At 42.6% G+C, this 22,131-nt stretch overlaps 1 protein-coding gene across 2 annotated transcripts in view; it reads right to left on the bottom strand.

Moving 5' to 3' along the window:
* Nucleotides 1–7,689, bottom strand: part of UVSSA (UV stimulated scaffold protein A) — a 58,484-nt gene extending 50,795 nt beyond the window's left edge. Inside the window, exons 1-4 of one of the 2 annotated variants that reach the window (XM_037386842.1) lie at nt 7,473–7,689; nt 7,159–7,228; nt 2,475–2,595; nt 873–1,304 (exon numbers count right to left, since the gene is read on the bottom strand). In XM_037386842.1, coding sequence (XP_037242739.1) covers nt 873–1,304; nt 2,475–2,595; nt 7,159–7,228; nt 7,473–7,570 — 721 coding nt within the window. In that variant the 5' untranslated portion in view covers nt 7,571–7,689. Of the gene's footprint in view, nt 1–872; nt 1,305–2,474; nt 2,596–6,897; nt 7,229–7,472 lie in introns of both variants that reach the window. The other variant, XM_037386833.1, reaches the window with a different exon arrangement.
* Nucleotides 7,690–22,131: the final 14,442 nt, after the last annotated feature.

Raw genomic sequence — 22,131 nt, forward strand, 5'->3', positions numbered from 1 at the left:
CATTACATGTTGTCCTAAGTTCAAATGATGTGGGCCTTACTTGTAATGGTTTCCATATACTCAATATAAAACAATCTCTGCCCCAGTGGCACTAGGGACTTGATTGTCAAAGCCAAGTATGCCAATACCCAAGTAAAAATGGTACTTTTCACCTGTTTGTCATTCATAAGCCCCACTGATACATTTCCAGTTCTGTTGCCTGCAAGCATGGAAGTAGATACCTGCCTTACTGGCTGTTTGCACATGAAATTCCATTAGGACAGTTATGTAAGAGACAGACTACCAAAACACAAACCATCCTAATTTTTCTAGAGGTAACTCACATTTGCAAATTCAAGTATAAAGCTATAATCATAATCCTTAAGACTTCCTAGCAAAACTACTTACTGCTTCTTGCAAGTTGTCAGTAGCAAAGAAATAAAGTTTAAGGCAAACTCAGTTGTAAGATTTTTAAATTAGCAGCTTATACCCTAGCTATAGACAGAAAGAAAGAGGCAAGTGGCAAAGCATATGAAAGAAAGTTACATATGGTAAACTTGTTTTTTTTTTTAAACACAGGAAGTTTATCTTGTAGGTACTATGCAGTGCTATAATATGGTTATGACAACTAATACAAAAGTTCAGTCTTAAAAAGGTAATCAATAAAATCTGCTAATCACACAAGGACACCCAAACGTCAGAATGGTTACTAGAACATATAGAATAATAGAACAGAACTCCAAAATAAATCAAAGTGGTGTCCAGGAATCCCAAATCAAAATGGTGTCCAGAAACAGCAGCATTTAAGTTATAGAAAAAAAACCCACAACTACAAAGCATTTCAGACAAAGGCTGACTCCAGGTAGCTATATGTGAAAAGTTTTTCCAGATACCTGTGGAGATTTCAAGGTCTAGAGTATACTTATGTGAAATAAGCCCATGGTTCCTGACAAAAGTCTCGTAATCATCATCATTGAGAGCAGGGACACCAGACTGAGCTTTTGAGCATGTGTCTCCATCTAATTCTTTTTGCTCAGGCTTCTCCTGTTTCTCATCTAACTGTTTTTTATCAGTTCTAACACACTGAGAAACAGAAAGAACATCCTTGCTGCAGCATGGCTGTTCATCATCCATATATTCAAAACAGGACTGGTTAATTTCCATCTGAGAGGACAAGGGGGATGCAGGTCTATCCTCATTAGCAGAAATCTGTTTGCTGGGTTCCAGTTCCACATCATTCACAGTGAAGTCGAAAGGATCTGGCATCAGAAGGCAGAAAGAATTTTCCATCTCTGTCAGTGTGTCAGCAATCTCTTGGGACATTTCTATCAAGACACAATTATTTTAGAGTATTGTTAAGTACTTTAAAATGCTAATGTCTCCAAAGTAGACACAGATTTACAAAACAAATATGACTGGCAAAGTGGTAATCCATTTATCCAGTCATCAGTGATAATCTAGCCACACAGATCTCTCTGCTACAGAAACTGTCCTTGTAAAAGTGAAAATATTTTTATTAAGCAGGAAGTCTAGAATTTCTTGAGTAAGGAATTTAGAACCAGTGTTCCTCCTTTCCCCATCCTCTCTAAAATTTCATTATACAAAGATGACACGAGTATTTCATGGAATTTGAAGGAGAACAAGTTTCAATGAGAATATTCTTAGCGGTGTTGGTGGGTATTCAATCTACAGCCATGAATGTTATAGTTGCTTATAGGTGTAGCTGTGAATACATGCTATTGCTCAAAGAGATGCTACCAGTAAGTGACTTTAAGAAGGTTAAATCTCTTTAAAATTCCATCCTCACACATGAAAACATTTCCAGCATGTAGAATAAATGCAAACACAATTGAACACATTGCGTATACCAAAGTAATTAAATAACCCTTTGTAGCTGCAACATAATATATACTTACTATCTCTGTTGTTCTTTCGTGTTACAGAAATGTTTGCTGTGTACATATTGCTTAGGGATTCAGTCTCCAGTTAAACATACTTTTTAGCAGCAGTATGATACTTTTCATAGGTATCCTACAATGCAGCCAGGATTCCTGTGCAGACCAGTCCCTATAGTTCTGGAACACTGTAACTGTATACACTATACAATTAAGGTCATCAGCCAGCAATGTATTGAGAAGTCTGTACCTAGTCAATGACACAGAAATTAAGCCATGGCTCTAAAAAGTCTTATGATATGCTTGCTTGAGGCTATGCTTCATACTTTACTGAATTACAGACCAGACCTTTACTTGCTAGCATTTTTTTTTTTTTTAATCTCTCCATACTATGTGAGCTCACAGGACTGTTGCTTTTCACCTGAAGAATGTCAGGGGAGACCAAGACAGAGGGTCAAGCTCTAACAAATGTACCACCCTCTGCGGTCAGCTATTATTTAGATATCTGTTCTCTTAGAATTTGTTTTATATAACCTTAAAACCCCTTGCTTTCAATACAAAACAACAACAAAAAACACTAAGAAAACTAAAGCAACTTACCTTCCATTTCTTTTTCAGCTCTTTTGGCTTTTTCTTTGTAAATGTTATCCAATCGTTTTTGCTTCTCTTCTTCCCTCCTCCTTTCAGCCACAGTTCTGGCATGCACATCTTGAAAATCGACCTAAGGAGGAAGTGAAGAAAAAAAGTGTAGCATTCCTTGTAAGAAATATATAGAAAATCCATTTCCCAAGATCCTTATCTGTGGTGAAAAAATCCTCTAACATCAGCGATCAGCCAGAAGCTCAGCAGTACTTCCTTTTATCTCTTCTCCTCCTAGAATCAATAACTACAGTAATTCTGAACAGAGTTTTTACTTCTACTAATAAGGGGCTGCTGAGAATCAATGGCTTTCAGAAAGGAATCGTAAGGTAGAAAAACAAAACGCTTAGATTTCCACATCTAAATTGCAGGAATAAACTAGGCTTTGGGAGGCCTCTATCACAGCATTTGAGACTCAGGGCTGGGGGAATGGGCAGGAGGAGACTACACAGGGTAAGTATTCAGATTACATGAAATCACACTAGGCCCACTATTATTAAAGGAAATTGAGGAACATCTGTAAGCACTGTTACCACAAGCATACATATCACTTACTGAAGAACTTTGTAAGCAAGGAAAGTGGAAAAGAAGACATTCAAAGTCATTTAAAAAGTCCAAATACTGACTTTTACAGTTACATTTGTTAGATTTGGGGATTGATAGAAAGGTTATCATTCAGCCTCACCTTCTTATGACTAAAATATAAACATAAATGAGTGATTCAAAAAGCTGTTTCTTAAAATATTTGCAATAGGGTTATTTTTAGTTTGTTCTTAGAAGGGCTTGAAAAGGTAAATATTTTTCACTTTTATTTTAAGGAAAGGAGACTTGATTATGTTATTGCATAAAGAAACGCCTTCAAAGAAGAAAAAAACCAGTATTTCCTTTTGATTGTTACCACATACAGTCCAGTAACTTCAATACAGAATACACGGAGTGCTGAGCAAGCCTGTAATTTGCTGCTAATAAAGTCCACAGACTCTCCGTGTATGTCTGCATTACAAGCACCCATTGGATGCTTGTCATTATTGCCACTACTAGATGATCAAGCTTGTCAACATACAGTAACAGTTCCGAGATACTGACATCCTACACCAATGTTCTGGAGCTACACACAAGTAAAACAATGAAGTTCAGTCTCACTTATGAGGCAGAAGCTCTCACAACATTAAGATCACTCTACACAGGACAAATAAGTTTCACTTTCTAGCTAGTCCTAGATCTCTCCCGTAATACGTACACAGACTTACCTATGGGTCAAGCAAACCAAGTGCATCCTACAACTGAAGTTTGCATATTTTCTGCACAATCAAGAATTTTGTTAGTCTTATCTCAAAGTTGCAGGAACTTTTTCATACTTGTTCTGCATTAAGCAATTAGGGAACTCCATTAAACGCTATGGAAGTTAAAAAACAAATGCTTGACTTGGGCTTAACCACATGCTGAAGTTAAACTTCTTGCTGTATAAATGCTCTGACTGCAGAATAATCCCTACAGTATGCAATAAGTGTTAAGGATTTTACAAGCATTATTTATGCAAACACTTTAAAGACAAATGGTTTTTTATATAAAAGCCTCTAGGAGCAAAATGACACTTCTCCTCTCACAGAAAACTGGCATGGAGAGTCTCCATCTTTTTTTAGGAAGAGGCACACCACACTCACTGTGCTTTTTCTTTTTAGTGGGGAAAAGGGTGGGCAGAAGGAAGGTAGGACACAGAACTAGTTTCACAACCTATAGCAGCACGCAGATCACCATAGTGAGCTTCTTTGCTCTTCAGGATCCGATTTATTTTTATTTTTTTTTTTAAGAAGTTCGCACAGCTGTCTGCACAGTAGCAAAAGAAAAAGATCCTCCTAAAGAGCAATATCACCCACAAAAACAGAACAAAGATTCAGAACTCAGGAACCACAGCTGCTGTTTCTAGGCAGTCAGACTGGACTTGCACAAAAAACTAGAGATAGCTAGAGCTTCCTAAATCACAACTTCTGCCACATACCAGAATACCTACAGCAGATTTATTTGCCCATTCTTTCCCCTTCTCTGTCCCAAAAGGGACCAGCCATGTGCTGCTCTGCTGCATTGTTTCATGCCTCAGCACTTGTCCAGGTGCCCTTCTTACATTTATGAAATCATCATGGTTTGCATTGGATAAGGAGAGGTAGATATCTATCACAAATCAAATCTACAGCATGCACAAAGCACAAATTGTCCAAAACAGGGCACACTGGCCTCCCATAGAAGCCTCACAAAGTCAAGAGTCTCAGGGCCTGAGTTATACATGTCTGCATGGATTCATTTGCCATCTGGTGTCAGCACTAACTCACAAACTTGGTCAGAAAACACCTAACCTCATTTAGGTGATATGGATTGGGACCAGCATTGCTGTTCTGCTTTTGTATGGGTGCAGGCTGTATGAGCCTTTTACCATTGGTCTGTAGTTACGGAACTGGATGTTTTGAGGTGCAAACAATTGTTCTTGATTTAAAGGGTGTAAGCAGCAGGCCTAGGAAATTACTGTAACTTTAGCAAAAATACTGGAATACAGCAGTAATACTCTACATTGATCTGTTTAAAATCCTGTTCACTCCAGTTCCAGTTCACTCTATAATTCCATCTCTGCATTCTTCAGACAAAGATACTACAATATGACTCAGTTTCCCAAATTACACAAACATTTGGAAATATGTGAAATCTTTTTTCTTTCTTCTTTTTTTAAACTTTGAGACAGGAGTTCAAAGAGAACTGTTTTCAGATGTAATAACATATAACTTGTTCTTAAAGTCAAACGTTCACACTGGTACACGCTTTGTACCTACTAATATGGAACTACTAACATTAAAGCAATGGGTAGCTCTCCAGGTTTACACCCTAGAAGTTCAGCAGTTGTCATCTTCTGACAAACTGTTTGTAATGTTATTTTGGTGATAATAAAAAAAAAGACAACAAAGCCCAAAACCCAACAAGCACAAACTACACACACAGCCAACACTCCTCTCAAGTTGCCCTATCCTAGAGTGCCAAACTTGTAATACAGAACCAGCAGATGTACTTTACTACTAGAAAGTACAAATATCTCATCAAATCTTTTGGTTGTTTCTCACACTTCAACTATTAACCTGGCAAAAGGCCACTTGGGTCAGCTGGCTCGCCTCAACTCTTTAAGTACATGAGTTGTCAAACAACATAGGATTGTTTCTATTGGTACTAATATTTCCTGAAGTACTCAAATTCAGCTGCTCTAGAAAATAGTACAGCCAACCTTGCTGGGTAGCTCGGTATCACAAAAATACCAAGTGATCAGTTACCAGTTGTAACCGGGGAGCAGCCATTAACCACTGGAGCACAGACAGACATGCTAAACTTCACCAGAACTGCTGTACACTTGCATGTTCAGTTTGGTAAGACTGTATTGTGTTAAAGTCCCCTCTTCTCAGTCTTGCGTATCTCCTTGTCACTTTCATTTAGCGTTCGTTATTGAACAAGACAAAGGAGAATTCAAAAACTATCACCTTTTATGAGCAGATGCCAAAACTTGCATAGAAAAAGAACTAAGTACAATAAATAACGTAGGGTACACTACAGCTTAGCACAGAACAGAACAACAGAAATATATCATGTATCACTAATGCTTTTTGATCTGCTGTTAGGAACGCTGAACATTTGTTTTTCTGAAGAGAAAGAGAATCAATACATTTATTGAAAGCCTGGTATGATCACTGTAGACTGTGAACGCTAGAATTGTGTTCCCAACTTCATTGTCTGTGCCTCAGAAGAGATACTAAAGCAGAAGAATGTCCCAAACACAGTAACTTGAAGCCTAGAAAGGAGATCTAAAAGCAAGTGTTTGCATACAAGAAACTTCTCTGTAATGAAGCTTCTTGTATGACGCACTAACACTGCAGCTGAGCGGGGCTAGCACCTGCACTTTCTGTCTCTGCTGTACAGCAAAAGGATGCTAGAACTAGATCAGCTCAGTACAGAAATCAGGCTAGTTTAAACTAGCACAGAAAGACTCAATAGCTTATTATCCTCAGTTTAAGGTATAACCATTATTTCCCTTCTAAAAAGGGGCCAGACTTCAGGGCTTCAGGTAGGATTCCATGGGTAAAAGCCTATTGGTGAGTAAACAGTTTTTGCACCCAGAGCAAAGGCTAGTTGAGCCCAGCTCTGAGTACACAAACCTGGGATTTTTAAAACTTTAAAATACTGCAAAATGCACAAAAAGTTCAGGGTTGGTTTTTCAAAGATCATGCTCAACAGGATGTCTCCTAAAGACAATGTCGTTTCCAACAGCTTTTCTTTTATATTTATTGGTTTCCTCACTTGAAACATCTAGCGATTATCACCTAAGATCACACACAGAAGTAAAAATGCAGGGTACCTTCTTATTGTTCTTTAAGAAATGGTATCCCAGAGAAAGCTGCTTGTAGGCCTCTCCGTATTTCTCATGCCAGTCCTGCACTGACTTAATGGCTGCTTTCCTCAGTTTCTGTGCCACCTGTTTGGGTGGGGGAAGAGGTTGCTCAAGGTCTATCCCCACCGTGAGCTCCAAGAACTCTTGGAAGTTGGAAATAATTAGCGTCCGGAATTGATGGGATCGGGCAAACAACTCCTGCACGATCTGGAAGGCAGAGAAGCGCACCTCGGCATGCTCCTCGTTGAGGCGCGTCACCAGCAGGTGATAGGCATGGCTGATATGTTCCTCTGAAGACCTGAGGAAGACAAAACAGAAAAAAAAAAAAAAAAAAAAAAAAGGAGGGGGAGGTATTTAAAAAGAGGCGTAGCACGTAAAACATACAGCTTTAAAAAAATTTAGTCGAAATTTTGAACCAGCAGTTTTTGCGCTGACCGCAAGGTGCGCCCAGCTCGAGCAGGCCACAGGAGGGCCTCCGACGGAGGCGGCGGCGCTCGGCCCCCCCCCTGCCCACCCGCCCCGGGGGCTCGGGGCGGCCGTACCTGCAGATCTTCTTCAGCTCCTTCATCCTGCCCGGCTCCAGCCGCGGCTCCCCCGAAGTGGTCAGCTCTTCCACCAGCTCGGCGAGCCGCCGGTCCATCTCTGCCGGCAGCGAGACGCCGAGCTGAGAGAACAGCCGCCCCGCCGAGCCCCCCAGGCCCGGGAGCCCTGGGTGGGAAGCCTCAGCCCGGGCCTGGCCGGGCCTCCGCGGCGCCCTTGTCCCGCCCCTGAGAGGAAGCCCCGCCCCGCGGGCCGCTCCCCCCGCCCCGCGGCAAGCGGCACCATCCCCCGCCCCTCAGCGGGTGGTACCTTCCACCCCCTCGCCGCCGCTGTCTCTTTAAGGGCGCGCTGCCCCCCGCTTCCGCGCGGTGGCGGCACGTCACCCGGAAGCGCGGGTGGGGGAAACTCTTAAAGGAACCGCGCCTCACTTGAGGGGGGGCTCTGTGTGTGTGTTAACTCCTTGCTGCCCGCAGGGGCCGAGCTGAGGGGCGGCGCTGCACCAGGTGGTTTTGACCGCAAGTCGCAGCCCCAGCCCGGCCCGGCGCGCCGGGGGTGGGGGCAGCAGCCGGGGCTGTGGGGAGGGGGAGGCCGCTGAGGCGGTGGCAGGCACGATCCCGCGGAGCCCCTCCGGCTGTGACAGGCTCGGCGTGGGGAGCCGAGCCCCCCGCTCTCCCGCCTCTCAGCCGGGCTTCCCAGCGCTGTGAGGGGAGCCGAGCTCCGGGCTCCCTCAGCCCGCCGCCCGCTCTGCGGAAGGCAGCGCAAGGCGAGCGGCGGGGCGGGGGCGGCGGGAAGCAGCACCCTCCCCTCAGGCGCGCGGCTCCCCTCAGCTCTGGGAAGTGAATTTTCTTGAGTAACGGCTGCTCTCCCGAGCCTGGAGGGTCTCTAGACTTTTTCACGACAGCCTGAGTGCCATTCTCACACGGGCTCTACGTACGCCACGTGAAATACAATTTGAGCTTCTTGTCATGGAAGATGCAAGCGTATGGTGGGATGAGCAAATATGCAAGCACAGCCCAGTCCCGGCTAGCTGAAACTGCTGCTTTTTGCCCAGTGCTTTGCGATGTTTGGCTTCCAGTGGTGTAAACTATGGCTTTTCTCTTTGGGAAAGGTCCTCCACTTTGCAGCACTTGGAAATTATGTTGGCTTTGGAAAACTGAAGGTATTGTTACTGTGTGGCCCTAGCAAAATAGTACTTTATGTATAAAAAACTGGAAGGAAGCACAACTGTGAATGAAGCCCTGTTGTCAGGACTTTCAAGGAGAGTCTTACAGTATAACTGTGTTTATACAATACCTTCCACTTGAGAACCTCGGAGCACTTGATGAATGTTATAGTAACCTGTCAGCATATAGAGAGAGAGAAGGTGAAGAGAAGCCAAACTACTGAGCATAGCAAGGGGGTGTTACCTACCTGGGTCCCATCCTTAAAGCATAGTATATACTTTGTTGGGGTCGGATAATGTGGTTGGTTAACCAAAGTGCACCCTTGTCTTTTCCCACATGCAGGAAAGCATCCAGCTTTTTTCCCACATGCAGAAAAACATCCAAGCATTTTACTGTGCTTGCAGCCGTGCTCTAAAGGCATCTCCCTGGCACGTGTCCTGCTGCCCTTAGGATCACCTATGGTGAGAGAGGTTAAATATTTGTCTGTAGTCTGGTCTCCCTTTGCATCAGCCACACAAATGTGGTTCTGTTACTGGAGATGGTGAGGCTGCCCTGAATTTGCTCATGTCAGCACCTGGCCTGCTTTCAGTTTTGGGTGCTGAATTAGAAATGTTGTGCAGACCTCCATCTCTGAAAGTGCTGGTTAACCAGTGGGAGAAATCAAACCCTTGAAGGTGCCTGCTTTAAACATCCTAAAGAAGGGAGACATCTAAAATATTCCCATTTGAAAATGTTGTCATATAATTCAAAGGTGTTTTTGTTAATCCACAGTTAAGACATGTGCTGGAAGTAATATATGTGAATTGGTGTTGCAGCTGTCTCTGCTGGCTTCTGTGGTAGGGGAAAACATTAAATGCATTTTAAAAGAAATGAACTAATTTTCAACCAAATTTACTGCAGTAAATTGTTATAAATACCTGACCCGCCAAAAGTAGGTTTGGAAATCTTTTATTGTGGGGCAAAGTCAAAGAGCAAAAACCGCAGCACTGGGTGTGTGAGTCTAGTCAGAGGCGCGCCAAACAAGTTCAAATATGATCTACTTATACCACTGAGGTTGCATCAGGCATATACATATTCCTTGAAATGATTTAAATAACTCCACTCGCACTGCACTTGCGCTTTTCAGTTGTTGGGGTCCTCTGGTAGTCATGCAGGAATGAAGTCAGATATCTTCCTCGTGGTGAACTTTAGACCCGAGGAGGGCAGCTTGTTATCGGTCTAGCACAGCACTTAGCGAAAAGACAATCTCTGCTTGTTTGTTTCTCACAATCCCTCCCTTTTGATTTTTTTTTTTTTTATAGTTTATTTGGCTTGAGCTATTCTATACAGTCTGTTGTTTTGTTCATAAATGAGCTTTGCTTTCTCCAGATTCTCATCTTGAATCATTTTTCTCAATACCATCACCTTAGAGGTAGTCCCGGATATTGCTGATTTTGGATCTGTAGGCGTGGCTACTACATACATGCCTTGCACAACACTGGTTATTAGTTGGATAAAACAAGGTATTAGACAAGGGAGAAAGAGCAACCTGGTAACTGCACACAGCAAGAAGAAAACCACCTTCTTCCACCAAGCCGTTCCCATCAAATTGTCCCACCAGTTCGCATCTAACATGGATTTCCATTTCTGTACAGGGACACATGCTATTTTCCTTATTTCTTGGGCTATATCCTGGACTCCCTGTTATCATCAATTTTTAGACAGCAATCTGATATATTCCAATTTCCCATACTCCTCCTCCTTCAGCTAATAGATAATCCAGGGCCAATCTATTCTGGTACAAAGCAGCCCTGGTTTGTTTTTGTTGTCTAACAATCAATTCTAAAGCGGCTGAAGTTTTTTTAGTTATTACTTCTACTACAGCCTGTAGTCTGATAATCTGGTTTAACATATATACAGGGGTCTGATATCCCCAGCTTCCATCTTGTGCCCAAGTGGCTGGCCCATAGATCTGTATAATCCTTTCAGGGGGCCATTTGTCCTCACCCCATCGTTGAGTTCCCCCTATATAATTTCTTTTTTGTCGTCTCAGTTCATCATATACTGGGGCTCCAAGTTCTTCTCCCTTTTTATCAGGTATAAAAAGAACTCAGGTCGTATTATTCCCAACAAACAACTACCCTTCCAGTCAGGAGGCAATCCTGAATATACCCTTTTCCACATATCCAAAATAATCCTTTAGGGGCCTTGCAGAACTCCTATGCTGTATTATTTAAGTTTTCCCAATATTGGGAGATCTCTGGTATCCCTTTATAGGGACCTTCCTCTCCTGTGCAATTATACAATTTGGTGAAATTACTATTTTCACATGAGTCACCTGTTTTATTCCAGTACTACATAGGCTTATATCTGGGAACCACCATTCATGAGTTCCATTATGGACATTATATCTTGTGCAAGGTGAATCACCCACTCTTCCACTGTTTTCCTTTTCACCACATTCATCCCCGATGGTTTCGGCACTTAATATCCATCCTTCTGGTCTATCTGCCTTGGTTACTTTAGAACAATTCCGGAATTACAATATCTCAGGTCCTAAGAAACTCCCTTTCCATGGCTACTCCTCTGTTGTTAACGGCCCTCCACAAACCCAACAACTGGTCACATTCAACTCCTGACTTATCCACTCTCCTAGGTCTACAAATAAGTTCTTTCCAGATTTTGATAACTCTGTTACATTCTCTAGATGTTTTATGAGATTCTCATACAATTGCCCTGGCTGAAATTTTGATACCAGGGCAGGTTTCATTAGCGTCTTAATTCTGTTCTGCACTAACTCCCTCTTTACCTTGTCTTGAAGCCCTCCTCCATCTGATATGTCCCAATGTCCAGCCTTGGAAAAACATATCCATTCCTTCTCTTTTGGGCATGTTAACCCATTTTTGTATCTTAATCTTCCCAAATTCTTAGCGACTCAATATTGCTGGTTCCCTACCATACAGGTGTCAGCCTGGTTCGACTTGTAACATGCAGCATTTACAAAGGTATGAGTTGCAAGAACCAGCTGTCTTCTCCCACAGAGAAACACATTTTGCATACATTGACTACATGAACTTTCTCTGAGCACAAGTATATTTGTGAGAAGAATCACTATTAGAAATTTGAAGTGAAACTTACCTCCACCCACTTTCCCTGGCTTGTGAGATTGCTTCTCACAGCCAGTATGCAGTGTCTTCATGGCAGCAAGTAAGGTGATTGCTTAAATTTCTGTTTTTCACTTGTTTCGTCCTTGTGATTTTTGAGCAAAATGCTGACACCGCTTGCTTATTACTGCATTCTAGTGTTCCTCAGGCACCTCCCATAACTGAGGAATCAGCAATTCCCACCTGCAAAGGAGAGGCTCTATTCTACAGTGGTCCCACCCCGCCCCTTCTAATTCAAGTCGGTAGTTAAAGCACCAGCACCTAGGTCAGAAATGACTTCTTTTGGTAGCATGGCAATACCAGTGTTTGTCACAGCAGTCTCCAAACTATCAAGCTGCAATAAGGTCTTTTACCACCACATACCAACATATTCTTCATACCAGTCCCTCTGCTGCCTTCTCCTAGTCTCTTCTCACCCAGGGCACACACACTTCTTCTCTCTGCTTCTTCGTCCTCTTTCTTCCTTGGCTGCTCTCTCTTCATTGGCTGCCCAACCTCTTAACCAGCCACACCTGCACCTTATCTACATCAGCCAGCCCGCTGCCCCTGAAGCCAGCCCACAGTTGTATATTATCAATGATAATTAACCCAGCTTCATTCCTCTAGAAGCACTGACTACAATCTATACAGATACATCTTGTCCATGCCCCGTGTTTGGATGTAACAGGCAGGGTATAAAAGCAGGATGCAGAAAAGGGGCTAGTTCTTCTGGCAAATCAGGATACAGTGGGTGATCCACCTTATACAAGTCACAAGCAAGTGCAAACATTTGATTTCCTACTGCATATAATCCAGACTCCACCGACTGTAAAGGTATCCTCCCCCGCCATGGGGAATGTTGCAGCCTGGAAAGCTGTCCCACTTCTTTTTGAAACCAGTGGCAAATTTGAAACTCTATTTCACTGGGTTCTTCAATCTGTAAGTTTCCCGGATTGTTTTGATTCATCAATTGATCCTTCATTTGAGGGTCACTTTGGTGTCACCACGTGGGGACGTCACAATCCAGTGACTGAGTGCAGCCACCGGTCCTTTTATCCGACTAACGTGCGTCCATCCTTTTTCTCTTGTTTGTACTGCAAATTCAGTGGTCAGTAGAACCTGGAAAGGACCCTCCCATTGAGGGGTTAATGAATGTTTTTTCCAAGTTTTGACCAATACCCAGTCCCCCAAATTTATTTTGTGGATTTTAAAATCTAGCGGTGTGGATTGAGATATCAGCCTCTTTTCCCTCAAGTTTTCCAGATTCTTTTATATGCTTCCAATATATTTGTGAATTTCTAAACTTCCTCCTTCATAACTGGCCATCTCTTGCTGTGAGATGAGGAAGGGAAGTCCAAATGTCATTTTATAAGGGGAGATCCCTAATTCATTCCTGGGCTGCGTTCTGACCCTCAGCAAAGCCAAGGGTAAACATTTCACCCAAGATAGTTGTGTTTCATATATATAATGGTTACGTTAATTTAGTAAGTGCTTGGTTTAATGTCTGGTTCATTCTCTCTACTTGTTCTGAACTTTGAGGATGCCATGGGGTGTGCAGTTCCCACTTGATGCCTAAGGCCTGAGTCACTTGTAAGATTATCTTGGAAGTAAAGTATGTTCCCCTGTCTGAATCAATTCACTGTATTATCCCATATCTAGGAACTAACTATTTGTTCTAATAAAATTTTTGATACTGCATTTGCAGTGGCCCTTGCACTTGGAACTGCTTCCACCCGATGGGTTAAATGGCACACTATCACTAACAAATACTTCCACCTCTGGACTTGGGGAAGCTCAATAAAATCTACTTGGATACTTTTAAAGGGACATAATGCCAAACTTCTTCCCCCTGTTGGGGTTCTCCTCATGGCCTTCTTACTGATTTTTTGGCAGGTTATACATCCTTCAGTTATCTGGCTATCATGAAAACCCCTATACACCCAAAATATCTTTAAAAGTGATCACATAAGGCTTGAGTTCCCCAGTGAATTTGTTGGTGTAATTCCTTTGTAATATCTCAAGTTATTTCTTTGTTTAGTATCTGTCTTCCATCAGGAAGGAACCACTTTCCGCAGGGGTCCTTTGCTCCCACAATTTTTATCAACTCCTTTTCTTCCTGCTCTCTGAACCCAGGAATTTGGGTGAGTTGGGTAGGTTCATGGGTTATTGCAAGCACTTTGATATTCTCATGATCAGCAGCATCCCTAGCTTCCTGGTCAGCTAGATTATTCCCCTTTATCTCAGGAGTATGTCGCTTTTGGTGTCCCTTAATGTGGACTACTGAAATTTCGGCAGGTAACTTTAGAGCTTCTAATATTTCTAAAATCAAGCTCTTTTCCTTTTGAATTTAATAATCTTCTTTCTTCCCAAATTTTCCCAAATGTGTGTACCATCCCATAAGCGTAACAAGAATCAGTATATATTGTTCCTATTTTTTCGGTCAAGAGCCTAAGTGCTTGGTTTAGAGCATAAAGTTCACAACACTGAGTGGACCAGGGTCTGGGGAGTTTTCCTTTTTCCATTGTTCTCATCAATTTCCCATCGACTATGGCATATCCTGTAACCTTTTTCCCTGGATACATTGAGAAGATATGTATATTTGCTCTCCCTCAGGGAGTGCATAATCTGCTAAGTCCTCTCAGACTCTAGTTTGATAGTTAATCAGTTCCATACAGTCATGTATTAACTCCTCCTTTGGTTCCCCACGTAAGAATGGAGCAGGGTTTAAAATATTACTGGTCACCAATGTCAAATCCTCCTGATTGAGTAAGGTGGCTTCATATTTTAACATCCTACTATCAGTAAGCCATTTTCCCACCTTTTGATTAAGTATATTTCTGATAGAATGTGGGATATGTACCATTAATTTTCCCCCAAATTTAAGTTTTCGACTTTCCTCTACTAAAACTGAGGTGGCAGCTACTGCTTGAATGCATATCAGCCAACCTCTACTGATGGGATCCAACATTTTGGATAAGAAGGCCATAGGCTTTTTAATCCCTCCCCCATCCTGAGCCAGTACCCCACGTGCCATGCCACCTTCCACATTTACATATAAATAGAAAGGCTTATCCAAGGAAGGGAGGCTCAACACAGGTACTTGTGCCAATTTGGTCTTTAGTTGTTCCAAACTAGTCTTGTCTTCCTTTGTCCATGTAGGATTTTCCTCAATGAGTTTGTCATACAAGAATCTTCCTACCTGTGTGTATCCCTCAGTCCACAACCTACAATATCCAAATAACCCCAAAAGTTTCCTTATCTCAATCTTATTTTGGGGAAGGGGGACGTAGGGGGGGGTAGTGCAGGGAAAGTATGCCAGTTATTCTTTCTGGGTTCAGTCTATGGCTTCCCTGACTAATGGTGTGCCCTAAATATTTGACCTTAGGTTCCACAAACTGAAGTTTCTGCTTGGATACTCTCAGTCCCTCCTGTCCTAAAAAGTTCAACAATCATATGGTCATTTTCCGTACTTTTCCCTCTTCCACCCCTGAGACTAATAAGTCTCAAACATATTGTATTAGCTGCATTCCTTCATGGGTTTGGAATTGCTGGAGGACTTGCTCCAATGCTTGTCCAAATAAGTTCGGGGATTCAATAAACCCCTGGGGTAATTTTGTCCATCTATATTGTTGCCTACGTCTGTTGTAGGGATTTTCCCATTCAAAGGCGAAGACATCTCTGCTCTTCTCATCCAGTGGGCAAGCCTAAAACGCATCCTTGAGATCAATTACACTAAAACACTTATGTTGGGGTGATAATTTGCTTAAAAGGGTATATGGGTTGGGTACTACAGGATATCGAGTTATGGTTCTTTTATTTACTTCTTGAAGGTCCTGGATCAGCCAGTATGTCCTGTCGGATTTCTTAAGAGGCAGGATGGGAGTATTATGAGGAGACATACAGGGTTCTAGAGTGCCCTCTTTTACCAGAGCATCAATTATTGGTTGGAGCCCTTTTCGTCCTTCTAGTGATATGGCATATTGCCGAACCCTTATTGGACACCCTTCATCCTGGATAGAAATGATGATGGGTTCTATACCCAGGCTTCCTCAGTTTCCATCCCCAGCACACACTCTAGGGTCTATTCTCAACTCATCCTCCTGACAACCTCCAAATTTTTACCACCATCCTTCCTTTGTCAGGAACAACTCCTATCCCTAGTTGAACTTCTAGGTCTCCAGTAAACTGCATCCTGCCCCTGGGACAAATAAAATGTCTCCTTTCCCCCTTCGGTTATTCCCTTTCATTTCTATGTCTCTAATTATTGGAGCTCTAAACCCCTCCCCTTTTGCTCTGATTATTTTTATGGTATCTTTGCTTACTTCTCACCCCAGAGGTACTTGACACACACATGTTCGTTCCACTCCAATGTCCACTACAAATTCTAATGTTTCCTCCTGGGGTCCTACTTGTAGATTTATCAAGGGCTCTAGGTGGGATCCTTCCCCCAGGAGGAAGAGCCCCTGACATACCTAGCCCTCCGCAATTTCTTCCTAGGTCGTTTTAAAGACCTTAAGATCTTTATTTTGTTTTGGACATTCTCTTTTAAAATGTCCTTCTTTCCCACAGTAAAAGCAGCTGCTCCTCTCCCCTCCCCCCCCCCCTCCCCCCCTTTTTGGGGAATCCCTCTATTTCTCTGAAGATCCTTGTTCCTCATGGTGGCAATCATTATCTTTGCTTTAACTTTAACTTTTCCCTCATCCCATCTCATATACACTTTTTGTGCTTCCCTTAGTAGCTCATTTAGTCCTTTTTCTTGCCAATCTTCTAACTTTTCCATCTAACTTTTCCAGCTTACTAGGGATGTCTGGCCAGGCATGGGTAACAAAGTATACTTTCAAAAGGGTCTGCTCAGCTGTAGTCTCGGGATCCACTCCCGAATATTGTTGCATGTTTTTCTGGAGCCTGGTTAACCATTTGGTAGGAGTTTCGTCCTTATCCTGTCACCCATCGAAAGCCTTTGCAACATTCTGTCCCTGGGGAGTAGCCTCCTTAATACCTTCAATGATCAGGCTGTGGTAATCTGACATATTTCTCCTGTTAGCTATATTATTATGATCCCAGTTGGGATTTGTTAGGGGCATCTTCTGATCTCCAGATGGTCCTTGTTGATTTTCCCTTTCCCAGACTCTCACGCCTGCTACCCTAATCATTTGCCTTTCTTCTGGGGAAAAGATAATGCTCAGTATGGACTGCATTTCTTCCCACGTGTAGATACTGGGCCCCAGAAACTGATCAAATTGTTCAGCAAGCCCCAGAGGATCCTCTAATAATCCCTTAATCTCCTTCTTAAAGTTTCTCACTAAGGTAGAAGTCAAAGGGGTGTTCACAAACGCAATACCTCGCTGTGCCCCTCCCAATGGTACTTCTCTAAGTGGAAAAACTCCGATTTCCGGCTCTTCGCCTGGTGCTATCACTTTAACAGTTTGTCTCCATCTTGTTCTGGGAGTCCTGTTGGGTTGCAGTATACTTCCTCTTTCATCAGGCCCTCCTGTGTTCTCACTTGGAGGAGCATTAGGAACTACCAGGTATGGAGGGAGCAAGGGCTCAAGGGGGTCCCATTTACGAGGTGATTCCTCTACCTCCTTTGCTCTGAACACTCCCACTGATCCCAGCTAAATTTTCCCTTTCCAGCAAGCAGCATATTCATTCTCCTCTGGATTAGGAGATTCTCGGGCATTCACATAGAGGTTTAATGCTTGACAAAGCCAACCCTCAAATGACCCATAACACGGCCAATACACATGATCTGGTCTAATCTCTTCCTTGGTCCACTCTAACATACAATATTTTATAATTTTCATTTTATCTTTATCCTTAGTTCTCTCAGTACTTTCCCAATTTGCTAACATCAACCCCAGTGGACTGTCTGGGGTATTTCATTCAGTATTCTCTGGCTCCCCTTTTTCCCAGGACTCATTTTACCACTTCCCTGACCCATATTTTCCCTGGGGCTGTCTTTCATATGGCTTTCCACTCGCTTTGTCTCTTCACAGGCCCAGTCCCTCACGGGATATTGGAACTGCGGTTAGAAAGACTCCACACTTGCTTCCTGGAATGGGGTTACCCCATCAGGTCTCACTCAGTCATGTGGTCAAGCCTCCATTTTCAGCCCAACCGAGTAATACTTACAGTCCTTCTTCTTACTCGGGTCTTTGGGCACGTGAATTACAGGCAACCGCAGTTTTACTTCCCAGGGAGCTCCAAGCGTTTTTGCTCTAAAAGCCTCTCTCTCTCTCTCCCGGGCATTCGGCCAACAGTCCCAGTGGTCAGAGGCATGCTGTCAGAGAGTTCACTGAAATCAGTGAGGCGCACTTCCTATCTGATGGTCACCAAAGATCCTGGGACCGGGCGAACTAGTTATCCCAGACGAGCCCCCAAATTCATTATAAATACCTGACCCGCCAAAAGTAGGTTTGGAAATCTTATGGTGAGGCAACGTCAAAGGGCAAAAACCACAGTGCTGGGCATATGACTCTAGTCAGAGGCGCGCCAAACAAGTTCAAATATGATCTACTTATACCACTGTGGTTGCATCAGGCATATACATATTCCTTGAAATGATTTGAATAACTCCACTCGCACTCTGCACTTGCGCTTTTCAGTTGTTGGGGTCCTCTGGTAGTCATGCAGGGATGAAGTCAGATATCTTCCTCGTGGTGAACTTTAGACCCGAGGAGGGCAGCTTGTTATCGGTCTAGCACAGCACTTAGCGAAAAGCCAATCTCTAGTTCTCACAAAATGAATACATACATTTTGCAGTGGTTCTATTTTTTCTGATTTGATATGTGAAACCAATGACATCTTACTTTTTCATAATGTTTTGCCTTTCCTTATTGCCTTCCATTGAGTAAAATGGATTTCCATGTGAAAGCCACACAGAATGCCACAGCTCATCTTTAAAGTTGAGATGAGTTTACTCTTTCAGTATTTATTTTTCTATTTCTCTTCATTTGCTTGAAAGTACCTGAACAACTGTTTTCTATTAGCTTATTGCTTGCAAAATTAGCACTGTTGTACTATCTAGAAACAGTATTTCAAAATGAGCCTCAAGCAACAGGCTTAACATCTACAAAGGCACCAGTTTCATATCTGTGCATAATGTTTAAAGAAATCCCTGTGAAGACCCATATGGTTTTGCAAAGAATCAGTTGATGAATGAATGCTGAGTTGTGTAGCTCATTCATGGTAGTCCCTTAGGCAAGCCCCAGTGAGAGGTAGGCTATTTAATTGTTTCTGTTTTTAAACCAAGGACAAAATTGTGTTTGCTCAAGTTGCTGAGTTTCCCTCCCCTTCACCTTTTTAATGAACACAGTAAATATCCACCATTTAAATATTTCCATACTCTCTTCACCTGGACCAACCTGATAAAAGGCTGAAGAGAGCCATAACACTGAAGAATTAATTTAGGTGCAAAAGTCACAACCACTCTGCACCTGCATTGATTTTCCCCTGACACGATTTTTCTGGGCTGTTCAGCACAGGGGAGTGCAGGACACTGTGGAGTGCTGAGGCAGAACGCAGCATCACCTGCTATCCCTTCAGAGCCTCAAGGTTGAACATTACTATCAGTTTACACCTGGTTTCAGCAAAGCCTGAGCCTGCTGCTTTGCGTTATGTGGATTGTGACAGGTTGTTGATTCATGAAGTTGCATTTCTTACCTCTGTACTCAAAGATCAGCAGGAGCAACAGTTACAGTCTACGAGTTCTCCACAGTGTTTGGCACCTTGCAGGAGCAGAGTCTGTTGCAGAAACACTGTCCCCTTCACCATCTCTCCAGAATACCCAACACTATCATCATTGGCAAGAGGTACTTGCAATGGGAATATTGTCCTACAAGGAATCTTCAGGCATGACCAGCTGGTCCATCCAGAGATCATCTCCAATTGGTCCAGTATCTTTGGCCAAACACATAGGCAAAAATAGCCCCAGAATTTTGTACGCTGACACCAATTATTTGGTTCTGGGGCTTATTACAGTAAAGAAGAGCCATTTGTTCCATCACAAATTTAAAAGGTCAGACTGATGGCTCTAGGATGGATTGCTTCAGACTTCTGTGTAAAACTAAATTTTCTGGTGTCTTTACTAGATGACTCTTTGCCTGGGATTCTTTTCCAACTTTGCAATAAAAGAGCATGTCAGGCAGAAAGAAACCCCATTGAACTTTTGAGATAGCTGTATTCAGCTTAATGATATGAAATTAAAAAGGAGGGTTTCTTTTCCTGCCAAATTGGAACTTGGGCAAAAAACTTCCTTACAAATAAATTGGAGTTAAAATAACTCTGGTTTCAGGCCTGAAGATGCAGAAACATGATAAACACTGATATTAAATTGTCACAGAGTTTGTGCCAGTTGGGTTGCAAAGAAAATACTGACCTTCTATGTGAGATGAACAGATGCTTAACCACCGGTTTGATTCGAGCAGAAGGATGACAGTTATTTGAAAGCTCTGAACTACCTCATAAGGGGTAAGGACTATACTTAAACAGGTTCTCAAAGGAGAAACAGTCTATTCATTAAACCATCAATAATGCAAGGCCAAAGATACTTGGCGACCTCCTCTAATTATGTGAAATATTGACTGTGACAACACCAGCCTACAGTAACGTTTTATAATTCTGTCATAGGAGATGAATGAACATGCTCAGTATGGTCTAGATCACTAATTAAATAACCATTTGTAAGTTGGAGGAAGCAGGAATAGCTGTGGGAGAGCCATCACAAATCAAGAAGCATCTTCCTGCATGTAGCTTATACTCTTGTCTAGAATAATTTTTTACAAATGATCCTATAGCATTTCCTGAAACTGCACACCAACATTGACACACTTGACTAGTATCAATGAGGGTAAATTGCTTTTTCCTCCATGGAAAGATCTATGCAGACTCTGACTGGGATTTAACGAGCATTTTTCTGTATTAGACAATATATATCCACATCAAAAGTTCATATTTCTATATGAGTGCACCCACAGAAGATCAAGGCACATCCCATTACACTGCAAGCAGGTGTCTTTGGGGGTCTGGGGGTACCAGCCTTTAAGGCAGAACTTGGATCAGACGGTTCAGAAAAGAAGGAGCTTGAAACTTGTTAGCATGTAGAAAAGGAGAGTGCAGAGGAAGAGAAGAATGCCAAGCTTCCAATAAGAGCAAATCCAGACCAAATTCTGCCTGAAGACCCTCTGATGCTAAATCATACAGAGACCAAAATGCCACTCAGGTGTATGCAAATAGAACTGCTTTGAAACATATGATGTTAGCAGAAGTTTCTTAACTTACAGAGACTGGTTTGGGTGTCACATTGACTCATTGATGGTAGACTTCCGAAGTCCTTTCTGCCTGACATCTGAGCTGTTCCATCCCTGGAAAGCCAGAGCCTGTGATAGAACTGTGGTTTCTTGAGCTGGTTTCTCCAAATGAGAGACCGCACAGAGCTGTGGCTTCAGATACCCAGAGGAACTGTTTTTTCTTCTTTTCCCAAGGATGTGGAAAAGGAGAAAACTGCTCTGAAGCTACTAATAGCTGTAGCGCTGCCTCCAGGTAAAATGGGAGTGATGAAATCCACTCCCGATGTGAAACTGTTGTCATCACTATCTAACACAGACAAGTAGTGGGTCAACATATGTCATACAGCCATTGCACAAACACCATCTGACCAGTTTTCCGTTTCAGATTTCTCTGGCCTGTTGGTGCAGCGGGTAGCTTGAACACACAGTGATGTTGTAATCACTCATTCACAGGAGGGAGTCCTCAATCATCCGTCAAAATCCACTGTATTCCTTCAGCACCAGGGGAGTGCCCAAACAAGCATGTTCTCAGCCTTCAGGCCGTTTTGGTATTTCTATCACCTTTTACGAGCAGCAACCAAGAAAGCCACATGGATCAAAATAAGCTTTTCTAGGAGATTTCATTTACTGTTATGATAAAAGAACTTTTTGTCTTTGTGAAGAGGTTTTTTATACAGGTCAGCTTTTGCAGGCAGAAGGAAAGTCCCTGGCTTGAGGAGGTCACAAGATAGTTGGGACAAAACCTGAGTGCAAAGACCACAATTTGAGAAAGAAGGAAATATTGAGGTATAACTAAGATGGAAGTGTCTTGATAAGAAGGCAGCAGCAAGTCTTCTGAACTGTCTGGAGCCATACATTAATTTATGCTTTTAAGGGGGTGTTTTCCACTTTCATGAATCAATATGTAAGTGGGAGCAGAATGGGAAAATATTTATTCACGTTTTATGTACTAGGATCCCTTTGTGTGTCCTCAGTTTCTGCAGCAAGAGCATCATGCCAGTCCCACTGACCAACATACAGCTATTCTTTGATATTGTGCACTACTACATCCCAAAGTATTTCACAAAATTTCAGGCAATTGAACCTCAA

The sequence above is a fragment of the Falco rusticolus genome, chromosome 1, assembly GCF_015220075.1.
Source record: "Falco rusticolus isolate bFalRus1 chromosome 1, bFalRus1.pri, whole genome shotgun sequence".
NCBI classification, from domain to species: domain Eukaryota; kingdom Metazoa; phylum Chordata; class Aves; order Falconiformes; family Falconidae; genus Falco; species Falco rusticolus.